The sequence below is a fragment of the Chinchilla lanigera genome, unplaced genomic scaffold (genome assembly GCF_000276665.1).
Source record: "Chinchilla lanigera isolate Chin_1 unplaced genomic scaffold, ChiLan1.0 scaffold00029, whole genome shotgun sequence".
Lineage (NCBI taxonomy): Eukaryota > Metazoa > Chordata > Mammalia > Rodentia > Chinchillidae > Chinchilla > Chinchilla lanigera.
Window position 1 is genome coordinate 21,156,858 of NW_004955430.1, and position 24,069 is coordinate 21,180,926.

At 36.9% G+C, this 24,069-nt stretch overlaps 1 protein-coding gene across 6 annotated transcripts in view; it reads left to right on the top strand.

Moving 5' to 3' along the window:
* Rbms3 (RNA binding motif, single stranded interacting protein 3) overlaps positions 1-24,069 on the top strand; it is a 679,403-nt gene that overhangs the window by 442,211 nt on the left and 213,123 nt on the right. For all 6 annotated transcript variants that reach the window (XM_005387516.2, XM_013515630.1, XM_013515631.1 and 3 more), the window contains one exon: positions 7,552-7,631. In XM_005387516.2, the coding sequence (XP_005387573.1) occupies positions 7,552-7,631 (80 nt within the window). The remainder of the gene's footprint in view (positions 1-7,551; positions 7,632-24,069) is intronic.

The following is a 24,069-nucleotide window of genomic DNA, read 5'->3' on the forward strand; positions in this document are numbered from 1 at the left end:
ATGTGAATTATCATGGCTCAGGACATGAGTTCAAATCACTCTGAATGATGTATACCAGTGTGGAAGAGAGTACAATGAACTTTGATAGTCACAGAACAAGGGAAAGTCATAAACAAATACATTCAGTTACACTATGAAAACATCAGGTGGGCAGTCTAAAGAAATGCAGAAAACATTTTCTACAGGTACAGGTGTTAATTTATTCCATTTTCAGCTTTTGTGTTGACTGAAGTTATTGTTTTGCTAAACTAAGTAATACAGTAAGAGAAGTTTATCTGTTCATCACAGGAATTTTAGGTCAGATAAAAAGTTAAGGTAACTAACTAGATGGCCCATAATAACTCCAGAAAATTTGGCTACCCATCCACAACTTTCTCTTTCTCCAAAACCATGGTGTTTTAGTCAGCCAAGGTCGAACACTCTGCAGGATCTTCAATATAATTGCAGCTTTTTCAGAGAACTTCACTTCATCTCTGAAGAGTCCTATGGAAGAGTGTTCCCTCTGTCCAGTAAGACCCAGAGACTTGGAGATGGGGTTGCATGACAGAACTAGACAGGGAGGGATGTCCCTCCCACCCCACAGACATGTGCCAAAGCAGGTAGAAGATAAGGAACAGCCGCGTGGGTTTCTTTCCACTCTTGCCTTTCGATATCCCTTCAGACCTCCAGTTGCAGAAGCCCGTGGAGCTATTGGGCAAGAGGGACAAGAGGATATAAGCCATAAAAGAGTTACTTATTTGGGGAATAGAGTAGACAGAAGACATAAAGGAGGGAGTAATATAAGAAACATCAACACCCAGAGATAAATTCAGTTAAATACTTTTTCTCTTGATTCCACTGTTACAAATGCAAGTTCAGTAATATATAGAATCTACTTCTTTAGGATTAGCAATTGATATATACTGGTAGATACAATGGCAAAAAGCCTGTTTTGTTTAGAAAAAGCAACTGCTCTTCTCCTCTAGCCCAGAGTTAGTGTGTCTTTCTTTCTAACACAAATGTAAGGGTTTTTCTCACGTTGAATGTTTTTTGTTTTTGTGTACCAATTCTCCAACTTTATGACTTCAATCACATGTCCTGCAATTCAATTTGATCTTCACACTCACTACCTGGAGTTAGCATCACACTCCAAGGTGTTAAGGCCTCTGTCCAGTGTGGGTCTTGAAGGAGAACACCCAGGCTGCCCTTGCCTCTACCTGACCAGCTACAAATTTAGAATTTCCCATAAAACACTTTCCTAGAATGACTTAGAAAAGACAGTTACAAGTCAGAAACAGCCAAGTGGAAAAGATGCATGGGGCAAGTTCAAGGGAAGCAAGATTGGGCTTCCATGGCTTTTCTAAGCCACCTCCCTTCCAGCGCAGTCATCTGTCCACTGACCTGGAAGTTTCTGAACCTGTGTTTAGAGGATTTTAGGACAGTGTTTATGAAGATGGTAAAGTATGACTGAGTTCATTCTCCAGCTACTGTCCAGCCTTCAGAGATTGGAACCTAGGGCCGAAAGTTCCAACCCTTGGATCTTGGTTAGCCTACTGACCAGCCCTTCCTGGGACACCACTTTGAGTAAGCTCAGTAGCAAATTCTGGTTGAAAAATGCCTGTTCTGAATAACAAAAACACTCCTGTCACTCAAAAAACTCTAAGGGTTTTAGGAGCTGTGGCCGGAACGTGGGGCAAAGACGGTATCTATATGGTGCTAAGAACATCAGATTTTTTTATCCAGGCTTGCTATGTAGAAAATAGAGGCCATACCATCCCATCTTTCAAGAAGGGTAAGCCAAATTTTCATGTAAATACTCCCAACTTTTATACATTTCAGATTTCTAAAAGGCATTTGAAACTCACATAGAACATACATGTTGGCCGGATTTGACCCACACTTTCCAGGCTGAGATATATGACAGAGAATTCCAGAACAGTAGTTTTCAAACTGAGCTGCATGCTGGAATCACTCAGTTAGCTTTGAAAATGTTGTGCCTGGGCCTCAAGCCAGAAGAATTTAGTCAGAATCTCCTGGGCCATGCCCCAGACATTGGAATTTTAAAAAATAGCTTCCTGATAGATTTAAGGTACAGTGAATTTTTTGGTTCATAGGATACTGGGGATTGAACCCAGGGTTTCTCTACTACTAAGATATATCCCCAGTTCTTTTTATATATATATATATTTTTCATTTTAATACAGGGTCTTGCTAAGTGATCCTCCTGCTTCAGCCTCCTAATAGCTGGTATTATAATGATGTACCACTGTGATTGATTTGTGTAGTAATATTTTAAATAAGCCTTTAATTTTTTGTGAACAGTTTATATTTACAGAAAAGTTATGAAGATAATAAAGATTTATTGTATAAAGCACACATGTTCCTCATTGTTAGTATGTTCCATTGTCATAGCACATGTGGCAAAATGAAGAAGCTGACACTGGCACATTTCTATGTCCACATTCTATTTGGATTTCACCAATTTTTCCATTAATATTACCATTTTTGCTCCAGGATCCAATCCATGTAGCAGCTAGTGGCCCATCGCAGCAGTTGCTCTAGTCTGTGACAGTTTCTCACACTTTCCTTATCCCCTGTTAATAGTGCTGATCCTGTCCTAGAGACCCTCTTCAGACCTGAGGTTCACTGATGTTTTTCTCATGATAGGATTTTTGAAAAGAATAATTTAATGAGAAGAGCTCTCTTTTGTCAAACGATAATAACGTATATCAACATTTTTAAAAATAGATTTTGTAGTTAATAGTGGTTGAATGGTGTGGAGTGATCAGGTTTTGTCTAGTTTCCGACAGATGCAAGTGAGTAAGTTTATAGGAAATCAGGCGGGATGGCACAGTCAGCAATGGAGAAGGAGTAATCAGATCTGAGAGTTAAAAGACAGATGTTTATTCTAGACTAAGCCACAAGCTAGTCTTTAGGGGAACAAACCACAGTGTTCTGTTGTTTGTTTTTTTCATCTGCATAATGTAGAAGTTGACATCTCAGACCACTTACAGTCCTGAAATTTTTTGATTCTAAAAACTATGGAGATGAGTTTCATTAGCCAAATCTTATTCACAGTTCTATTTCTTAAAAGAATGGGTTGAGATGCTAAGTAAGATCTACCAAAATTCCAGGGTGTTTGCATAAGGCAGTGGCAGGGAGGTCATTCTGCTGTAGTAACTGGCATTTATGACACTTGCAGCCTAAGAATGTCAGGTGCCCAAGAGGAAGAAAGCAATTTTCAAAAACTAAAAAAATTTGACTCATTCACTCATCTTCATGCCTAGGACTCCTTATTATTCCTTCCCTTACAATGGGCTAAGAAGTAAATGATGTAATTTGTTTTTGAAAAGTCTAAAAGGGCACACATTTTCATACTTAAAAAATTTTGATGTTGACTCTTTGCGTAAATCTTGCCGGAAATGAGAATGTTTGGCTTGCAACATCGGATGCTTTCCATTGCCAGTAATTTGTACAGAGGCCGAGATTGCAAAACCACAAACATTTCACAATAGTGGAAGCCTCTAATTAACCATAATAATGACAAGATGGATTTGTTTTAAATGCATAGTTAATAATCCTTATAGTTTTAAGAACATCAACAGAGATCTTTCTATTGAGGTAAAATAGGTACATTTCAAATGATTTTGCAAAATAGTTTTGCACCTCTGCATGTTAAGTTTGACCCAGAACATTCTACTCATATTGGATCAGCCTCTCATGTGATGTGATTTGTCTGTGGGAATTGTATTGGCTGTGAAACCAGCTCCTCTTAGTAGCTGTTGTTAAAAAAAAGGGCAGCGTAATTCTACAGTGTGTTTCAAATGACTGAAGCCAGTCATTCCTAGGCACTGAGACAAGAAGAAAAGGTCAAACGAGACCTTTAATGTGTATTTGTATTTAAACATCAGACCTAACAGAAAACCCCGAAGCTTTATACAATGATTGGAGCCTTGTAAGAGCCCAATTAACGTATTGTCAGGTGAATCGTTTGCCTGGCACTCAGCTGTTCTGAAGAACACAAGGGGACTCAGTTGCCGCCTAGAAAGAATAGATGCAGTTGTAATGATTCAGTGGCCTGCCTGAAAGCGACATGTAAAGGCAGCTGCGTCTGGTGTGCTGTCTTTTCAGACTCACTTGATAATGCTAGTGTCACTTTCAGCTGAAGCGTGTGCCAGATTTCAGATAGCTTAAACTGGCATTTTAGAGCGGTTAATTGTGAAACTTGAGAAGAAAATGGGCACATTCTTCCAAAGATGGCTATTCAAATACATTCTCTCTCCCCCACAGATTTCTACGTCTTACTTTTGTTGTTTCCACATGAAATGCAGAAGGAGCACCGAGCCCTTCCCCCGGCAGCTCCTCATTGCCGTCATTGCTGGGACTGTTCTGCTTGTTAAAATGTGCCCCGTGTATTAAAATGCAATTGTCACTGCTGGGTGGTGCAGCATAACATGGTTTGACACTAAGTGCCGGCAGCTACAGAAAACAGACTTTTATTGCATTTATTCTTTGAGAGAAGAGAGTCTCTAAAGGCTCACAGCAGACATTCACTTAGTTAAATCTGAATGAACCCAAAGTGAACAATCTACACTGCTGTCTTTGTGTTCACAGAAACAGCCTCCATCCGGCCTCACATGACTGTAAAACAGTGTTAAGAAAAGATGGTCATATTTAGAATCCAGAAGGGAATACTTGAAGCTTTCAGGCCAGAACAAAAATATTGTAGGTGGGTGGTGTGCGTTCACCACCTGCTTTTCTGTTTTAGTTTTTTTGTGTTTTCCCTAAAACACATAATGTAGCATTAACTAGTACACACACATTAACCTCTATCTAGTTTTGGTCTTTGGATAGAATTCCACGTCATTTTAAGACAAAGTAAAAGGATTTGATTTGTAGGTCTTTTGCAACATGCTTTAGAGTCTTAACTGCCTTTTAGCTAGACGAGTACCCAGAGAGAGATTGAACAAGGAGGGGGCTCTAGGGTATAAGCTTTTCATTCTGTAGCTCTCCTGGAATAAAAATTCCATAAAGTAACATCTGTAGTAATTAAGGGCTTACATTTCCACTCCCATTCATGTCTCTGCTAGGAGGAAAGGTTATTTTCCCTAAGAGACAACAGATAGTAGATCCTGTGGGAAGAGAGAAAGAGCAGTTAGAATTCTTTTGTTCCTAGAAATGGAAGTTTCTTACTTTAAAAAATACTTATTTTAAACAAATTGGGAGACTGTGGTAACAAGTTCCACTGGAAGAAAACCTGTAAGAGTTGGGGAAAACGCATCTATCTGGTCCTAAGCATTCGGGATAAAAAAAGATTCATCTTGATTTTCTTATTTGAATATCTTCTGATGAGGGAGGCCTTGCTATTAAGTAGTGAATGAAATCCTAACTTTATTTTTTATCTATTAAGATTTCATATTATGAAGATTAAAATGTTTTATTTACACATCAAATTTACTCAGGAAGATTTTCCCTAAATAATGCATGAATCTTTGGTGTCATCTTATAAAATACCGGTCAATTAATATCAAATTAGTTTCTTCCACAATATTTTCATAGCCAGATAAGCAACGTAAATTATGGAGCCCAGTGAAGGACAACAATGCAGGACCCTTTGCTTTAAAATTATTAACGACTTGAAGACAGTGAGGGCAGAGATTTCAACCAGGTGCAGGGTTGTTCGAAGGAAAGCGCTCTGTGTGAAGACAAGGGTGACACGCCCATGAATTTGTCCTGATTGATGGTGGAGGTTTGCCACGCATAGCAATACAGAAAAATTTCATACCATGCTTCCAAGGATTGGGTATCTAAAACGAACTTGTTCAAAATTGTCAGAAAATAATTACAGCTCCGAGTAGAACCACTTCAGATGTTTTCTCTACATTTATTAACGTGGGGACACACATAACTTGTCTGAGTCTTCTACCAGTTTCGCAGGCAAACTCCACACCACACTGTGGTCTGAGCTCTTTTCTGCATCATACAGAGGACCCAGGTCCTCCCAGCAGCCCTGCTCAGCCCCATTACCTATTTACTTCCCCAAAGGTCTTTTCTGCCTTCTGAGCCTGCTTCCCACACTTTCCTGGCTTCTCTGCTCCCTCTCATATTTGAATTTCTGTAGTATTTGTTAACATATTTTTCTTATCTTGTTTCTCGTACATGTAATATGGTCCCCCAAAACACATGTAAAATTTAGATACAGAAAGTTTTACAGCTTGTAGTGATGGGCTCCATTCCAAGAAAGTTCATATTAGTAACATAACAGAAAATAGAAAGTTATACTTTGCCTTTGGGCCAGATTTCACACATTTCATATACATTCTTTCCTGAGCATGTGAGCTGTTTTAAAGTTTATTTTTGTCTCTAGTATACTCTTTGTAGGATTTCATTTCCTTTCATCAAAATGAGTTCTTTAATCTCAATTATTTCCATTGAATTTTGTAAAATAATAAAAGCAGATATAATTCCTTATTTAAATATTGGTGCAAATGCTGTTGCACTTGAGACATAGCAACACTGCCAAAATGATGATGGTATCACTCCAAATGTTCATTACTTGGATTTTCTGTGAGATGCAATAATTTTGCACAAGAATCGCAGTTTAGGAGTATTGGTATCTAGTGCAAAATAGAAAGTGAGGGATTGTTCAAGCTTCAAAAAGTATAGGACCTCAGTTTCGTGTATTTATACTTCATTCTATGTGTAGGACCTCAAATAACTCATGTTGGCTGTCTTCCACACCATGGGTTTTTAATAAAAGTGTCATGATGCTGATAACTACTCTACTGTGCTAATCACTGCTTTAGGCTGAAAGTTATTCAAGTAAAACAAATTTCCTTGACTTATTTTGTGGAGTCCTTCCCAGGATAGCTGACTAGTTATAGCACAGGCTTTAATAATGGATAGGCATCGGGGATTAAATCCTCATTCTACCACTTATTGAACAGCAAGTTCATCTCTTCAAGCCTCAGTGCCTTCATCAATATGACCTACCTTTCAGGTTTACTAATTTAGTCATTCAATAAACATTTATCGATCGTTTTCTAGTGCCAAGTGTCTTTGTATGAATCAGAGAAGACAATATCTCAGGGTTACTTCCTGCTGAAGGAACACTCAGCACAAACCATCAGCATAGGCAGTGTGTGACACGGGGGACATACTTGCAATGGTGATTAGTTTGTGATGCTTTATAGCCAGACTGCTCAGTGTGGTAATGGCAACAGCTGAAAATTTGGGTCATTATCAAATCAAAGTTTTCCATTGCTCTTTGTTTTCTTCTCCCTTCCTTCCTCTCTCTTTCTTTTTCTTTCTTTCTTTCTTTCTTTCTTTCTTTCTTTCTTTCTTTCTTTCTTCCTTCCTTCCTTCCTTCCTTCCTTCCTTCCTTCCTTTCTTTCCTTCCTTCCTTCCTTCCTTCCTTCCTTCCTTCCTTCCTTCCTTCCTTCCTTCCTTCCTTCCTTCTCTTTTCTTTTTCATTTTTTCTGATAGGCAGAACATGACAAAAAAATAGCAAAATATATAAAAGCATATAAAATGTAAAAAGTGTTTGATCTTCCATTTACCTTCTTTTCCTAGAATGGAGTCTACTGAAAAATGTGAAGTGGTAATTCAACATTTTAATGGAAAATATCTGAAAACACCACCAGGCATCCCAGGTAAGAACCATCACAAAGCAGTCACTAAATAGTGCCATGGCTTATTGCTGTTATTAAAATGATTACATAGTGAGGCCACATCTGCTTTCATAAATGTATATTTTTCAATATTATGTAGTGACTGATCTTTCTTGGAAGTTTCTTGGTGATTTCTCTTTGTCTTTTCTTTGCATATGTGACATTAATTCCCTGACATGTATTACAAAGAAATCATAACAAAGCATAATTAAAGAATGCACTTGAAATGTGAAAATATTATGAGTCTTAGAATTCATGTTGAAAGTTTGGGAACATTCTTCAGGGAAAAGAGGAGTAAGATGCAGGTTAGGAAAAAGGAGGGAAGAGATGGGGTAGATGAAGGAACTGGCATGTGAAATGTACATGTACCAACTTTGCACAGGGAATATAAGCAATGTGTACTGCACACATGTATAATAAACAAAAATAAAAATATTGCATGCTTGATTTGTTGCTCATACAATAGCAGTGATATTCATGCTGGAGCTCGCAGAGTGATAGCAGTCCCCAAGCATCTTACCAGTCTGTGATAAGAAAATTTCAGAAAAAGTAAACATTTAGTAACTTTTATGGGAATTTGACATTGTTATTACATTTGAGTGCATTTTACAATTTACAGAAATATGAGTTACTGACAGATTGAAAAATTTCAAACATACTTTACAGTCATTAGAGACAGTTTAAGTCCCACTCGACTACCCCATGGCATTTCACAATTACTCATGACAAAATTCTTAAGATTTTATACATATTATAAAAAAGGATAACTTTATGCCAGTAAGACTTACCTATCAACATAGAAGAATTAAGTATAAAATGCCTATTTCAGTTATAAATGACTCGACTTGATTTTAATCTGACAATAGGATAGTTGGAAGGTACTTGATGTTAAGTAAATTTTAAAATTAATTCATTAATGCATACAAAATTAATGATTGAATGAAGTGTTAAAGTGAGAAAAAAATACAATGAGTAAAGTACTACCTGACTAACAAATATTGGTTTATTTGTCTTTTGATGATTCTCAGGGGAAAAATGACTTCAGTCTTATAGGATTTTCCTTTTGGTCTTTCCTTAAAGATGGATTTCAGTAGTGTTTGGGCTGCAACATATCTATTTAAAATCCGTTGGAGTATTCATAGGTTGAGTATTTCAGTTCTTTAAAACATACTGACATTCTATAGAAAAATGTAAATGAAATGAAATATTTGTGTGCAGGAGTCAAAGATATTTTCTGACGTGGTTTTGGGAGGATGTGAGCAGCAAAACCCTTCATACTGACATGTACATGATATGAAAAATCCAAAGTAGCTGATCACTGGATAATCAGCCAGCGAACATACAGTGAAGTCTGTGCTTTGATTTGGTTAGCTTCCATGCATAACATTCCCTTGAGAACTGGCTGCATTATGATCCAATTGGAGACATATGGTGTTGTTAAGAAAGGAGTTAGCAGTTTTCATCTCAGCGTGGAAGCTGCCCTTGCATTCTAGGAGAAATACTTTTTTTTCCTTTTAGCATAAACAGGCATTTTAAGACACTGTGCTCAGACCTGTCAGTGAATGGAGTTGCATTATAGTGGATTTTCATCTTATTTATACCAATTTATCCAACAGTTGCTGACTGTGTAAAAGGTATTCAAACTAGGTGTGGATTATGTAATTATGTAAAAGATGTTTAAAAACAAGACAACCATGTAGAAATCATTGTTGATTAAATTTCCACAGATTTTAACATTTTATGTTTCTTCCTTTTGGGGAAAGATACATTGGAAACTTCTGTGATCTAATTGATTTGAAAACATTTTATTTGATTTTCCCCATAGAACACACAGCTTGCTAATACTGTTTAATGCTACAGACAAAGGAAGTCACTATGATTCCCCAAATGCCTGCGTATTCTTCCTGAATACACAGGCTCTAACATTAACCTATCTAATATCATAGCTACACCCAATGGAAACACTGTGAATAGCAGGGACTCAGTTATGAGTTTCTCACTTACTTGTATCTCATGGGAGTAAGAAAAGTTATAATGATGTTTAGTCGTAACTTTTAGAGTTATAACTTTATGCTTCTGAGATTTGCACTTAATGATAGAATTAAATACATAATAATGATCAGCAGTTCACAAATTTGCTCTTTTATGCATTACTTTGGAAATCAAATGGAGTTTAATAAAAACTTCATATGCTAACTGAAGATACTTAATCCTCCATACCTAAACATGAGGTGGAATAAAAGAGGACATAATGAAAAGTATAAGCACTTCAGAAAATAAAGTAGAAAAATGCCCTTATTGGGTATAGTTACTAAGTCATTGCAGATGTAATCGATTTTGGGTGTATGCTGTCTGCCTTAATCAATCTTCGTGGCTCATTTGTTGTTGATAGTTGAAATCTTATTTTTAAAATTTGTATCTTAATCCAATTTTCTATTTTATCTTGAAAACAGAGGGTAGAATATCACTGGGAGCCCCAGTGGCAGATTAGAGATGATCCTTCGATTTATTTTAACAATGAACATTTTCACAGCCCCTCTGAATATAATACTTTAGAGGGCTGGCCCTTCCTTTAGGACATACTAATTAAAATCAACATTAATTCACGTGATACACTTGAAACAACAATGGAAGTGGAAAATACTGAAGAATCTCAACCTCGCTCATTATCAAGATCTACAGTGATTAAATTCAGAAATTTTGTGATTTTACAGAACTTCAGATTGATGGTTTTAATGCAGTGCTTGAAGCTGTGAATAGGGACCGACAGTGTTCCCATGACTGGATGTCTTCAGACGCAAAGAAAGCATAGAAAGGATTGAATGTTAAATCAATCCCCTTTTCATAATACATGAGATGGAGAATGATCTGGGGAGTAAGATCGTAGATTTCCTTTCATAATAGAACTTTGCTTTCACTCTTAGTTTAAATAAGTACAGATCAATTTGTGCAGTACTCATAGGGCACCTAAAAATACAACCTGGGACAACTTGCAGAAGGGTGCGGGTACCACTGAGCAACTACAGCACCATTTTGTCTCTCCTGACAGTAATGATCACTACTACAGGACATCCAAAGCCCACTATTGTCCTGACATGGCCATCTCATTTCCCAATCCCCAATTGTGCTATTTCTATTTTTTTAAAGCAAGAAAAATACATATTTTAGCCCAAAACCTTGACATGGCTCTTAATTTTATTTATTTATTAAATTTTTTGTTTGTTTGTTTGTTTGTTTTCCAGTATCAGGAACCGAACTCACGACCTTGCGCTTGCCAAGCAGGCACTGTGCCACTGAGCTAAATCCCCAGCCCCTTAACTTTAAATTCTAAAAAATTCACAAAGTTAAGGATGTTTCCAAAGACACGTAACATTGACCACACTTCAGTTGTCATCACCATTTTGATTTGAATCATTATAGAAATAATATATTTATTAAACATGATTCACATCAGTATTGGGCTCTAAAGATGCTGACTTTTGGGTCAGGCTTCATCTCTCTCTGAGCTGCTCACATTTATTTGCAAAGATCTATTTTTGATAAGTGTCATTTATCATGATTGCCTATTAGATCCTCCCCCAAACTTACTCTGTTCATTTCAGAATATAATGTTATCTCTAGATTTTGATTATCTGGACCAAGGAGGCTAAGTACACAGTATATACAAAAAAAATGGGACTACTTAGGGCTGCTATAAGTGGTATAGGAAGTTCACAAAGATCAAGCAGCAGCGTTTCTACTAGCAGACAGGAAACAGAGGCCAGAGGCACACATTAAATAGTGTCAGTCATTTGAGTGCTGTTGCCATCAGCAGAGAAGCAGAGAGAGAGAGAGAGAGAGAGAGAGAGAGAGAGAGAGAGAGAGGGAGGGAGGGAGAGAGACAGAGAGAATCATCTAGTATATTCTCCCTCCCCTAGAGAAAAAAGAAAACACAGTGTTCCATAAATGTTGCATGTCCTACATATCGATCTTGATGCTTTCTAGACAAAATGAAGGATCATTAGTTGCTTGCCTGCCTAACCCCAGACATTCTTTTGTCCCATAATGAATTGCACAGCTATGTTGTGCAGCCCCAAAGTGTTCTATTTTCAAATAGCTAGTAAAAGCCAAGGGTAAGTTCCCAGACACTTCAGGGATATCTGTAGGGCATGCACTCAAAAGGCTCACTTTCAAAGAGCCCCCAGAGCAGAGCGATGCACCATGCGGAAGAGGCTTCCACATGTAAAGACATGTATTAATGAACGGAACATGTAGGCTGGTTTAGAGAAAAATAAATCATATTTTGCTCTCAGATCAGACTTTGCCTGTAAGCACATGTTCATGTAAGTGAAACTATCTTTTCAGAAAAAATCGAATAAACTTCTTCTGACAAGGTTTTCTTATTTTTAAGATAACTTGTTTCTAACTGCAGCTGAACTCCATGAATTAGGGTAGAGAGAGGTTTGAGAGGAAGGATAACACACTGTAGGACTTCTTTAATATTAACAGATCATCTTACCGACAGAAATTTGAGTCAATAATTAAATACCAGATGGATCATATTTTGCTAATGAATAAAATAAAACAAAACATGAATGCCCTTTTGATACTTTGAGATAATAATTTTACTGCTTTGTGTTGCTGTGAATAAAATCATATGCATATCATCATGGAATACACGGATACTTTATGAGAGCATGCAAAGAAGAACTTTAAAATACAACATTTTTTAAAAAAGAAAATTATTTGTTTAAATTTAACACTCCTCCCAGAGTATCAACAACATATTTAAATACAATTTATATTAAAAGAAATGTTTTAAAAATCTGAATAATGGAGAATCAATTTACAAGTTTGTGAGTGTTGAAAAGCCTCACAATGTGTGTTTCTTCACTGGTACCAATCCATGAATTCCACAAATACAACTATCACTGAAAAACAAGAAACATAAAAAGTACTATAGGGCACAATTTTGGGGAGAAATGTGTTTATTGTTCTAGTCAGGTGGAACACTGCCTCATTTTAAGTGTTTCTTCTTTATGGAACACAGGCTCAGTTTTGTAATACACTATGCAAATATTCTAACCTGTAATTGGGTATAAGTTAGGATTTCTCCTTAATAAGAGGATTTTTATAATACTTTATTTTTCCCCCGGTACTGGGAATCCAACTCACGACCTTGCGCTTGCCAGGCAGCCACTGTGCCGCTGAGCTAAATCCCTAGCCCTGGGATTTTTATAGTACTTATGAGCCACTTTCTGTGAAAGCTCTTGTCTTTTATGCTAGTGATATATTCTAGATTATTACAATGCATCAGGCATATATTTGTTTCAGGGGGAAAGGAACACCTTTAGGGTATTATTAGTGAATTTTATAGAGCAGTGAGTCACCTTTATGGTCGACAGCATCTTAAAATCTGTATGAATTCTATGGAAATTGATTTGGTCAGTCATTCCTCAACCTTTCTGTGGAGCTACATTTGGTTTTGTGAAGGTAAACCTGTTATATTTTAGTAACATTAAATATAGGAAAGAGGAAAAAAATTATTAAAACTGGAAACTGAATATTGAGGAGCTAGACAGAGAAAGAGGTAGAATTCATCTTCAGGAGACAAGATATTATTGAAGGGGCTTGTGTGACTCATGCGACATGGTCGTCACCCATCTGTGATTTCAGCAGAAGATGAGATGGGCACTCGCCCTGTGGTATGGCTTGTACCTAGATATCCCCCAAAGCTTTATGCACTTGTGTGAGGCTTTCAGAGATGGTTGGATCTAGGGTGTGGTAGTGAGACCAAAGGTATATAGTACTAGATTACTCCTCTGATTTGTTTTGCATAGTTCCGGGTATAGATAATGGGATGGACTTCCCTGGGTGTGGGTGGCATCACCCAAAAGGCTTATAGCCTGGATGGAATAAAAGGGATAGGGAGACCTGCTGGCTGCCTCCTGTGTACCCTGCCATGGACTGTTTCTCCTTTCTGATGGCCCTGTTGCATGCCATCCTACCTTGGAGTCAGCCAGCTATGGACTGAAACCTCTACTAACAGTAGAGGAAATAAGCCTTTCCTCCTTTAACTTTGAGTGTTCAGTATTTTGTCTCAGCAATGAGAAAAGTAACTAAAATACCCTGTAAACAAATAGCATCTCATCTCAGGCATATCAGTGGGTAAAGTTCAGCCTCTGGTCCTTTGGAGGGAAAGTCTGAGTTATATCCTGTGTAGGTCTTTGAGTGGTTACCTATAGCAGTATGACGCTTATTGGGGCACCCTTTATTAGCCTCTCTTTCTTCCCTGGTGTTCTCCCCCTTTTCCATCATATGCTTCTTCACATCAACTCCAAGTAAACCACTTTGTCCCAGGTTTTACTTTGGGGAAACTCAAATTAATTTGGGGCTTACTTTTATCCGGTAATTCCTTTTTGATTTAGAATTTCTGGGTATAAAAGAAGGTGACTCAGCAAAAAGAGTGAAGAGAATTTCATGGAGCAAACAATGTTTCCGTGATATATTTTTTCTTAACAGCAGAGAATATAAATTACGAAGTAGGTTGAAGGTTATTATTAGTCCCAGCATATAAGTAGTACACCAGAATTGAAGCTTAGCAAGAGTGATGTGAAAGGTGAATTAACAAAGTTCCAAGAAACCACAGCTGGCATAAGACAGTTGAAATGACAAAGAGGTGGATTGCTCATGAAAATGGGAAGGATTTGGAGCAGCCATAAAGTAAGTAAAGAGAGGAGAATTTCAGACATAAGGAATTACCAACTTATAGAAGGTAATTTTTGAGGCTTCGGTCTTTGATAAATGTAAATGTGTGGATGACTGATGCAAAGAGGAGGAGCACAGAGCAGTTACAGTGTCAACAAAGTGCAGAGAGCTTCAGGCATAGAAATCGCTACCACAGAGAAAGTGATTCTGAGGTTTTGGTTTTGGATAAACATAAATGTATGAATGTCTGTGATTGGATAAAAAAAAGTGGAGATGACCTTTATTTTATTTTATTTTTTTGTCTTTTTTTTCTGGTATCAGGAATCGAACTCATGACCTTGTGCTTGCCAGGCAGGCACTTTGCCTCTGAGCTAAAGCCCCAGCTCCTAGAGATGACCTTTAGATGAGTAACTGGAACTTCTGATTATAACATTGGAAGATTTTACTGATAATGCTTTAGATTATAGTTAAGCACTATTTTATGCTACACTTTCACTTCCTTTCCTTTCTCTCTTCATATAGAAAAATGAGTATCTTAAGAATATAGAGAAAAGAGAATTTCTTGGCTTATGATTTTGTTTCTTTGATTATAATCTCCATCCCCGGAGAAATTACCACATTGCTCTTTATTCCTACTATAGTTTTATAATACATACATAAATTTTATTAATAAACTATTATTAATGCTTTACTGACTGTCTCTTCTGTAGCTTTGCATGAAATCTCAATGAATAGTGTTGTAATCAGGGTTTACAAGGGAAACAATTTGATACAGCACACATAATTTAAAGGATTATTTATAATAGCTACCCGAAGAGTTATATACAAAGGAGTGCAGGATATCTGGCCACACACTAAAGACCCAAAGTATCCATCTAGGGCCTGGATCCCATGGCAATGTCCTGCATGAGTCCAGCTGAAGACCTAGAGCTCATGGCAATGCCACATGCAAGCCTGTTTCTGGAAGGGCTCCAAGGTCAGTTGTAGAAGCCAGAAAGTCTGTGCCAGTGGGATGAAGAATCTGTGCTCGCATGATGAGGGATCTGCTCTGGAGCCAGGAAGCGACACTCAAAGTAAGGACCAGAGCTCCCCTGAAAAGTACCATAGCCATCCTCAGCGACAACAAGGTCTCCAGCTCCTCCCACGATAACAGCCAAGTCCATATCAGGAAAGCCAGCATGACAAGCTTCTCCAGGACACTGAACAGTGTGCACCATCTTCCCCTCCAAAGCCAGGAAGCAACACTCAAAGTAAGAACCAGAGCTCCCCCAAAAGGAATCGTAGCCATTCTCAGCAACAACAAGGTTCCAAGCTCCTTCAACGATGAGAACAGTCGAGTTCATATCAGGAAAGCTAGCATGACAAGCTCCTCCAGGAGAACCAACAGCCCAGGAGAACCAACAGTTCCCTAACAGCACCTCTTCTTCTTCTCCAGTTCTCCTTTTTATTTTTTTGGCAACAGTCCTCAGGCGGGCCTTCCATACCTAGCACCTCACTGATTCAGTCCAGCTGGGTGTTACAAGTTCACCACCAGTTATCAATCCACCACAAATAGTAATAGAATTTATATTGAGTCCGGTATCTGATTATTTAAAGTAGTTGTAATCTCACGGGGCAAAGAAGGAAATGGAGGAGGGTTTCTATATACTGCCCAAACCACAACTAGTCTTCATCAATTATTGCTAAAATAGTTACTTCCACCAGGTCTGCACGAATTTCTGAACTGAAGCTTTCGCAGTAAAAACAACAGAATAAATAAAAATGCCTTCATGTTATTTCTGAGACCATTTTGGGCTCTGGCTTCTGTCAGCATTACTAATGAGTAGTTAAACCACTTAGTGTCTGTCCCAGTAAGGATTATTATCAAGCGAAGAGGGCAGAGTGGCTCAAGACCAATTAAGACACAGCTAGGGAGACCAAGCTGAATAATTAAGTGCTTATACATTTCCAAATCTTCCATTCCATTTAATAGGTTTTATTTAAAATAAATTTCAAGTAATTTCTGAATAAATGGATAGTGTTCTAAATTAAATGTTTGCCAGTCTTTCCGGGTGAGCATCAGAAGTGTGCTATACCCACAACTTATTATTTGTGGACTAATTTTTAGAAGGAAGTATCTGCAAAACTTCAGAAACTATTTAAAGAGAAATATAAATTAAAACCACACTCATTAGGCAAGCTCTGAACCAGGCTTCATTTGTTTATCTTGTTATCTGCCTTCTCTGATTTTATGTCTTTAAGCCCATGAATGATGAATCAATTATTTTGCTATTCTTTTAGCTCTTTTTCACTACAGAAAGAGAAATCTTTCATAAAGAATTGGCATGCTGGTGCTCTTTTTATGTAAACTGCATGTGTTTCAAAGACACACATGTCCCATTAGAATGGTGACTTTGCTAAGGACTTTCATGTTTATCTTTCCTCTTTCCTGTAAACAGTTACTGTTCAGACCGTTTCAGTAGGAGTACTGCGCTTTGCTCTTTGTTTCAAGCATTAAGCCAACACCTACCAGAAGTATCATTAACAATTATTTGTTAAATAAATAATTAAATACCTAATACTGGCAGGCAAAATAGTGACCTCCGAAAGATCTCTTGTTCCAGCCAGCCAGAATTGCAAGTATGTTAAATTACACGGCAAAGAGGAATTAAGTTTGCAACTAGTTGCTAATAAACTGACTTAAAATAGGAAAGTTATCATGTACTACCTGGATAGAGCTATGAAATCACAGAGTTCTTCAAAGTGAAAGGCAAAGGAAGAGGAGAAAAAAGTGACACAGTGTGAAAACAACTTACCCCACCATCATTGGCCTTGAAGTTGGAAGAACATGGGAAGCCTTTAAAGCTGAAAGAGGGAATCGGAGTCTCCCCTCAAGCCTCCAGAAATAAACTGAGTCCTGCTGGCACGTTGATTTTCCTCCATGGGATCTGTGTCAGACCTCTGACCCACAAAGCTGTAAGAAACTTATGTTGTTATGTGACTTTTAAATTTCTGATACTTTGTTATAACAATAACAGAAACACATTAGTGAAGAACTTGTTTTCACTGAATTGCATACAAACTCCTTATATAGCCTTCTATGGTCTCTCCTATTTTTTGCCTTTTTATCATTTGAATTACCAGTGTATTAAATGCAAAATGCTATTTTGTTATTTTCTTACTTTGTTAATTATCTTAACTCTTTTTCTTGATATCTTTTCCTAAAGATTTATTAGAGTAGAAGAGTATGAAACACCTGAAATGAGAACCTGAAGGGGAGGAATCTATTCATTGCTGAGAACATTATTTCAGACTGGAATTAGCAACATAGTAATGTAAATCGCCTGACACTATTCCATATGGCAGGAAAATCATAACAATTCCAAATCCAAATGCCTGAAAGTATGTATCTTTTAGGTTTCAGCTGTAACACATAATTTCAGTAACTTTCATTATTGAAAGAGTATTGTCATTTGGGAGAACAAAATGAATTTTATCAGCTGACATCAGATAGAAGCTCTTGGATCATTATATCTAGAGGACGGTCACAATCAAATTCACTAACCTATGAAATAAAGGATAGTCTTTATTTGGCTGTGTTCTCTATCAAATCTTAGTTTTGAGGCCTATATTAAAAATTTAGGGGAGATAAATATTGGCACATAGCATATATTAATAAAGTGGGTTCTTATTATTCAAGTGATTTTTAAAATGACATTAGGTGAATTTTCAAAAATATGTTTCTGAGCCAAAGATATATTTCTGTCCCAAGACTGGGAGATTGTAAGTGTTAAAACAGAAGCACTTTCTCTTGAACTGAGAGTGGAACTTACTTCGGGCCAGAAGTTTTTCGCAGGTAGTTGCACTAGTTGAGTCACAGAAGCACCCCCAACAGGACAGCACAATTTAAGTCTATTTCTAGCCATTTCCTATCAGCGCAGATGATCATGTTACCAAGCGCCTGTCCCTTTTCATCAGTCAGCATCTGTGTCTCCACCTCTGACTTGACTGTCCTCAGGCTGCAGGTGACATTTTGCCTATGAGCAGTGAGAGAAGTGTCTGGGAATTTACACTTGCCTGGCTAAGGCAACCAATAAACAAAGACTGACAGTGGTTATAGTAACAATATCCCACATCACTGCTCCTGCTGAACCCAACTGTGTATTACCTACACCATCTCCACAGCCTCCCTGAAGGGATCCAGTGGCTGTACTTTGTGGGACTCTGTTCACCACTGCTGGCATGGCACATTTACTTTCCAGGTTCAATTCCCCATCCCCTGATGGCTTTTTCCTGGAAATACATCCTAAGAACTTCACTTTCACAGGCATTTTTGTTTCAAGGTCTGCTTCTGGTAAACCCAAACTTGGACAGGTATTAAATTCAACTAGGCATTAAATTTATTATGATTCATTTGTTTTCATTAATATTTTGAGCTTCAGAGTCTCATTGGTAGAGCATAGTCATAAGTAAATTGAGTTCCTTAGGGTGGTCTGTAGGAGAATTTAGAAGTGAATATAGGGCTGGGGATTTAGCTCAGCGGCAAAAGCGCATGCCTGAGAAGCACAAGGTCGTAAGTTCGGTTCCTGGTACTGGAGAAAAACCAAAAAAAAAAAAAAAAAAAAAAAAAAAAAAAAAGTGAATATAACATTCCTCAAGCTTTCTGACTTCATTGGAGATAGATATAGGAGAGACACTATTGTAAGAAATAGCGTTTGTTAATGGCTAACAGCTGTTTGTTGTTTTTGGTGCTTGGGTATTGAAACTAGGGGATCCTACATGCTAAGCACAAACATTACCCCTGAGTCACATCCTCAGACCTAAAACAGGTTTTTGTTATGGTTGCTGTCCTATAAACATCATATACTATGAGTCTCAGAAAGACATTTGCAGTAGTAGACAAAATTATGATCAGATATCCTATGAGTGAGTAAGTCACTAGTTCATAGTATGGCTTAGCTAATCATATTGTTTTGATAAAGCTTCATTCAAGAGCATATAAACTGTATTGATATATAAGGCACTGGGTTTAAGTATGTTTTTACAAAAATCTTAAACCACAAAAGCATTAAGGTCAAATGTTGAAACTGATCTGTTTTTAGATACAGTCATTTTAAGATGGCATGGTAACTTTGAACTAAGTTGTGTTGGAGACCCCTGAAGTTCCCTGAAATCCTTTCCAGCAGCCTGCAAGGCCTGACATATTTTCACAGTAATCCTAATACGTCAGTTAACGTTTTCACTCTCATTATCTCAGGAGCATAGTCAAGTGTCTCAGATGCTCTATGATTTGTGTTTGCAAAGGATGGAATACAAAAGATGTGAGAATACAGCTGTCTTCTACTAAGCTGAAACTGTAGAGTTTCAAAATTATAAAACCAGGCCACTCTTACAACTATTTGTTTTTGAAAATATTTTAAAATAACAATATTTATATTAACTTGTAATGGACCTATTCTTGTTATTTTAAAGAAAATAAAGAAGCACCTAAAAAGTCACAATTTTATTTTTTAAATGGTAAATCTCAGATAGAGTTATATAGACACAATCTATATAAACCAAAGTTCTTTAGGGTCTTCAATCATTTTTAAGGGTTTAAATAGGTTCTAAGACAAAACAAATCTTGAAAACCACTGCTATAGAGTAAAATTCAAGCCCTTTTGTCTTCTTATAGCTAGAAGAGATGAACAAAGGTTGCCAGGAGAAGGATGAAGTTTAAAATATCTTTTTATTATTTAAAGTTTATCTTGAAAATTTAGCTGTATTCTAACAACTGTTTTACATGGAAAAGTTAAGAAACAGAAATTAGTTAAATAATTTACACTTCTGTATTGTGTGAACAAATGTAGGGAACGTCATGTATGGTGAGTGTTTTGGTGTCGCTATCAAATGCAAAGGCGATGGTTACACTTACGAACATTCACATCATTTTTACTAGCAAATACATTTGACAAAATATGTGAGTATTTTATTACAGAAATATGTATAAACAGTATAAGTTTGCTAGAAATGGGAGACTGGAGCTGATTGAATTTGTGAATGATGTGGTTTGCCAGAATTTAGGAAGAGTTTAAACTAAAATTTAAGGTCCATAAAGATAACCACAGTTATCACATGGCAGTCTTCATTACAGAGACTGTTCTGTGCTGCTTCTTGGAGTCACTGCTAACTTCTGAAGCGCTCGTCTTGCTGCTAGACACCAACGCTGAGTGCAGTTCACCACTCGGGGTATAGCTTAAGTACAAGCTTCCAGATTTCTGAGTCATAATAAATAACTCATGAAATAATAATTTAGACACTAATGTGCAAATAATGGACAGTAAGTGTCGTGTTCACAATTCTTTTTATTTTCAGAAAGTTTCTTTTCCAGAATCAGAGAACCATAAATTTCATAAAGCAATTGTATCATAAGCAAGTTTAAAATGTCTCTAAAGAAAATACTTATTTACCCTTATTAAGTGGCTATAGTTATAACTGGATGAATCCATATGATAGAGTAAGAGTATAAGGTAAAATTTCTTACATAGTTTAATTTTGAGAAGACGCAGCTTCAGGTTTGGTGAGTCCTTTCAACTGTCCTCTCCTTTCCGTCATGCCAAAGACAAGGATTTTTGCATCCCTCCAGTCTGCTGTTTTTTGTGAGACCTACAATGCTGACATCCTCTTTTCACTTGGAATTTAATTAACATGAGGACATAAACTTATCGTTTTGCCTTTGGAGTCAAATGAATGCTACCTTGAATTTTGATCTTCTCTCTTCACTTTTAAACTCAGATAGGTTTCTTCGTCTTTTGCCAAGTTCCTCCTGGAACCTAATGGTTCTAGTAGATGAAAACAATATCTCCTCTATAAGACTGCTGGTTGAATAAACAGAAATTCTGCACAAAGTTCTGCAGAATATGGCAAACAGTAGCAGCGTTATTTATAATTTCTTTTAAGCATCGTAGGAATCATTTCATCAATATCTACCTTCTAAGCTAGAAGTATAACTTAATAGCTGAATTTTATGGATTACAACGTTTGATGGGCATCTTTGGTGTACAAGCTGTATAAAATATATGTTTTTATAGCAAGATAAAGTCTACCCTTCCATTTTGAGCTTTGCACACAGTTGCCATATCTCCTTCTAGAATGCTATGCGATAAATTATAAGTGTCTGTAGTGGTGCTTAACAGTTTTTCAGGATGACTGGAAAAAATATAGTACAGCTAAGTATTTGTTTTGATCCCCAGATTCATAAATAGTGACCACACTTTTAATCGGACCAAAATGGTCATGGTAATGTAGTCTGATTATTCTAAGGAAAACAACTATAAAAAGTTGTATGACCTCACACTTCTTGTAGTAATTTCTCAAATTATCTTTAAACTTCAAAGTGCTAAGGTCTAGACACTTCCTCTTCACTTCCCAGAGAAACTGTGCTCACAAAGAAGTGCTACATTGCTCATGCAGACTTTTCTGATTTCTAAATTTTCTCCCTTAATTCATACTGTACCATATTCAATTATTTTCTCCTACGGTAGGGTCCACAGGGATAAGAAGCCTCATTAAGCAGTTGTTGCAAACTTGCCGTGTGTACCCCTTGGTTGACAGAATTATGCCCTTTTAAAATCCTCATATCTTCTTTAATTCGTAGCATTTGAATATAGGATACTTAATAGAGACACTACATTGCATTAAGATTAGTTAAGCACATTAGTATGTTTTTTTAATACTGTCTTGATTCTCTCTTAATGTTTTCAATTAAAAGATATTTCTAAAAATGAATGCAAAAATCGCCAACTATGATGATTTCAAAGGAAAATATTCTGCATAGTATGTTCTTCTTTGTAAATTTTAAAACATTTATAGCTGAGATCCCTGACTGATGGTGGAGGGTAATGACCAAAGCCCTTCCCATTCACATAAAGATTAAATGATCTTTCTGTTCTGCTCCTCCTTCCCATTGCTCCATTCTCCAGATTGAAATTTTTAAAAAAGTAATGACCTATGGAAATTAAAAGAAGCAAAAGGAATATAAAATAAATGTGCCGGAACCCCAAACATCCTGTTGCTTGTTACAATTAATTCTGCCAGTAGCAATTAGACAGACTTTTTCTAATTTAAATAGTTTGAAAACGCAGTGCTAGTATTCTCAAAGGTTTTCTCCTCGAAAGTTTCCTGCAGGTCTGTCCTTGTAGTGGCAGAGGCTGTGGTTCTCTGTGCCGCCATCAGAACGGATTCATTAACCTTTACATTGACTTGGACTGACTGTCATTTCCATAGATACTTATACCCTTGTCCCCTATGACTTGATGAAGTCCTTTGTCAATAATACCAAGATCTTTTCCTCCTTGACCTTTGCCACCTGTTCATTCAGAAAATTGTCATCAGCCAAATTTTCTTATAGTTAATCTCTCACTGCCCCAGTCAAGCTTGGTTGAGACACAAATTCGTCCTCGATTCAGTGTAATTATTTTATCCTTTCCACTTGTGCACAGGAGATGTCTTTCTCAGGGTTTTCTTTTTAATTGTCAAGTTTAATTATTTACCACTTTCTCCATATTTAAATTTCTTTTATCTGTCTACACAGTATTTCTCTTATTATTCTTTTTATGTGTGCACTTCAATTCTACCTTTTTATACAACTGTCTCCTAAAAGTTATAGTTAGAGCCAAGGAACATCTGAGATTCCCTGTCTCCAATCCTACTAATGAGTATTTTTCTTTCTTTTCTTTTTTCTTTTTTTTAAGGGAGGTTGGGGGCATTTCTATGTGCAAATATTACACTTACTAGTTTATAGATTTTTCATTTTACTTCTCAAAGCACCCTAAAAATGAAAGCACTGTTTCATTTTACAGCGAAGAGGCTGAGTGTAATACCCTAAATATAAGTTGCTCAGATCCAGATGCAGGAAGTGGATTAATTAATCCTAAAATGTAGTTCTGTTATTCATTAAACACATCACATTGGGCAATTTCCTTACATTCTTGGTGCCTCCATTTATTCACTGGTAAAACAGGATAATGGTAGACCCTTTCTGTACCAACTTTTGTGAGGAAGGCTATGGACTAAATATGTTAAACTGCATAGATGTCTTAGAATGTTCCCAGTAAATACTCAGTGCTATTTACTCATTAATTTATGCTGCTTTGTCATCAGTCAGGTCTTCTTTTGGGAGGAACAGGGGTTCTCTATGGGGAAAGAAATCAACAGGAAATCAAATACCTGCTAGTGTATTCCTAAATTTCTTGTTTATTTGCTAAGAAGAGTGAGTATTAATATTCCATGTAGAATTAAATATTTCATATCTTTAGTTTGTTCATCCTTTCTCCTCAAGATTCCTAATTACTTCAACACTCATTCTAGTTTTCAGAATTGGGATGTTTGGTCACCCCTTGCAGAAAATTATGTACTTGGTTTCCATGTTGGGGTTTAATAAGTGATTCTCTTGCTTTAAAGAAAAGTAACCTATCTATAGAAACTTCCTTTAGGGAAACAATCTTTCTTTAAAAACTAAGCCAAAGAATAACATTCTTTTGCTACTCTGAATTTTGTATAAATTTAGAGTTAAGTCCCAAAGAAAGGGCACCTTATTAAAAAGTCCCAGTTAGAAGAATGACAGACCCCTATTTTCTCCATCTCTTTTCCATCTGTATTGTACCCTTTTACTGAATGGGGTAACAAAGCCATGGAAACTAAGTGGGTCTGACAATGCCTTCTATTTCCTTGCATTTCTGAGATACTGGAGAGAAAATGGTACTCTCTGTCAATA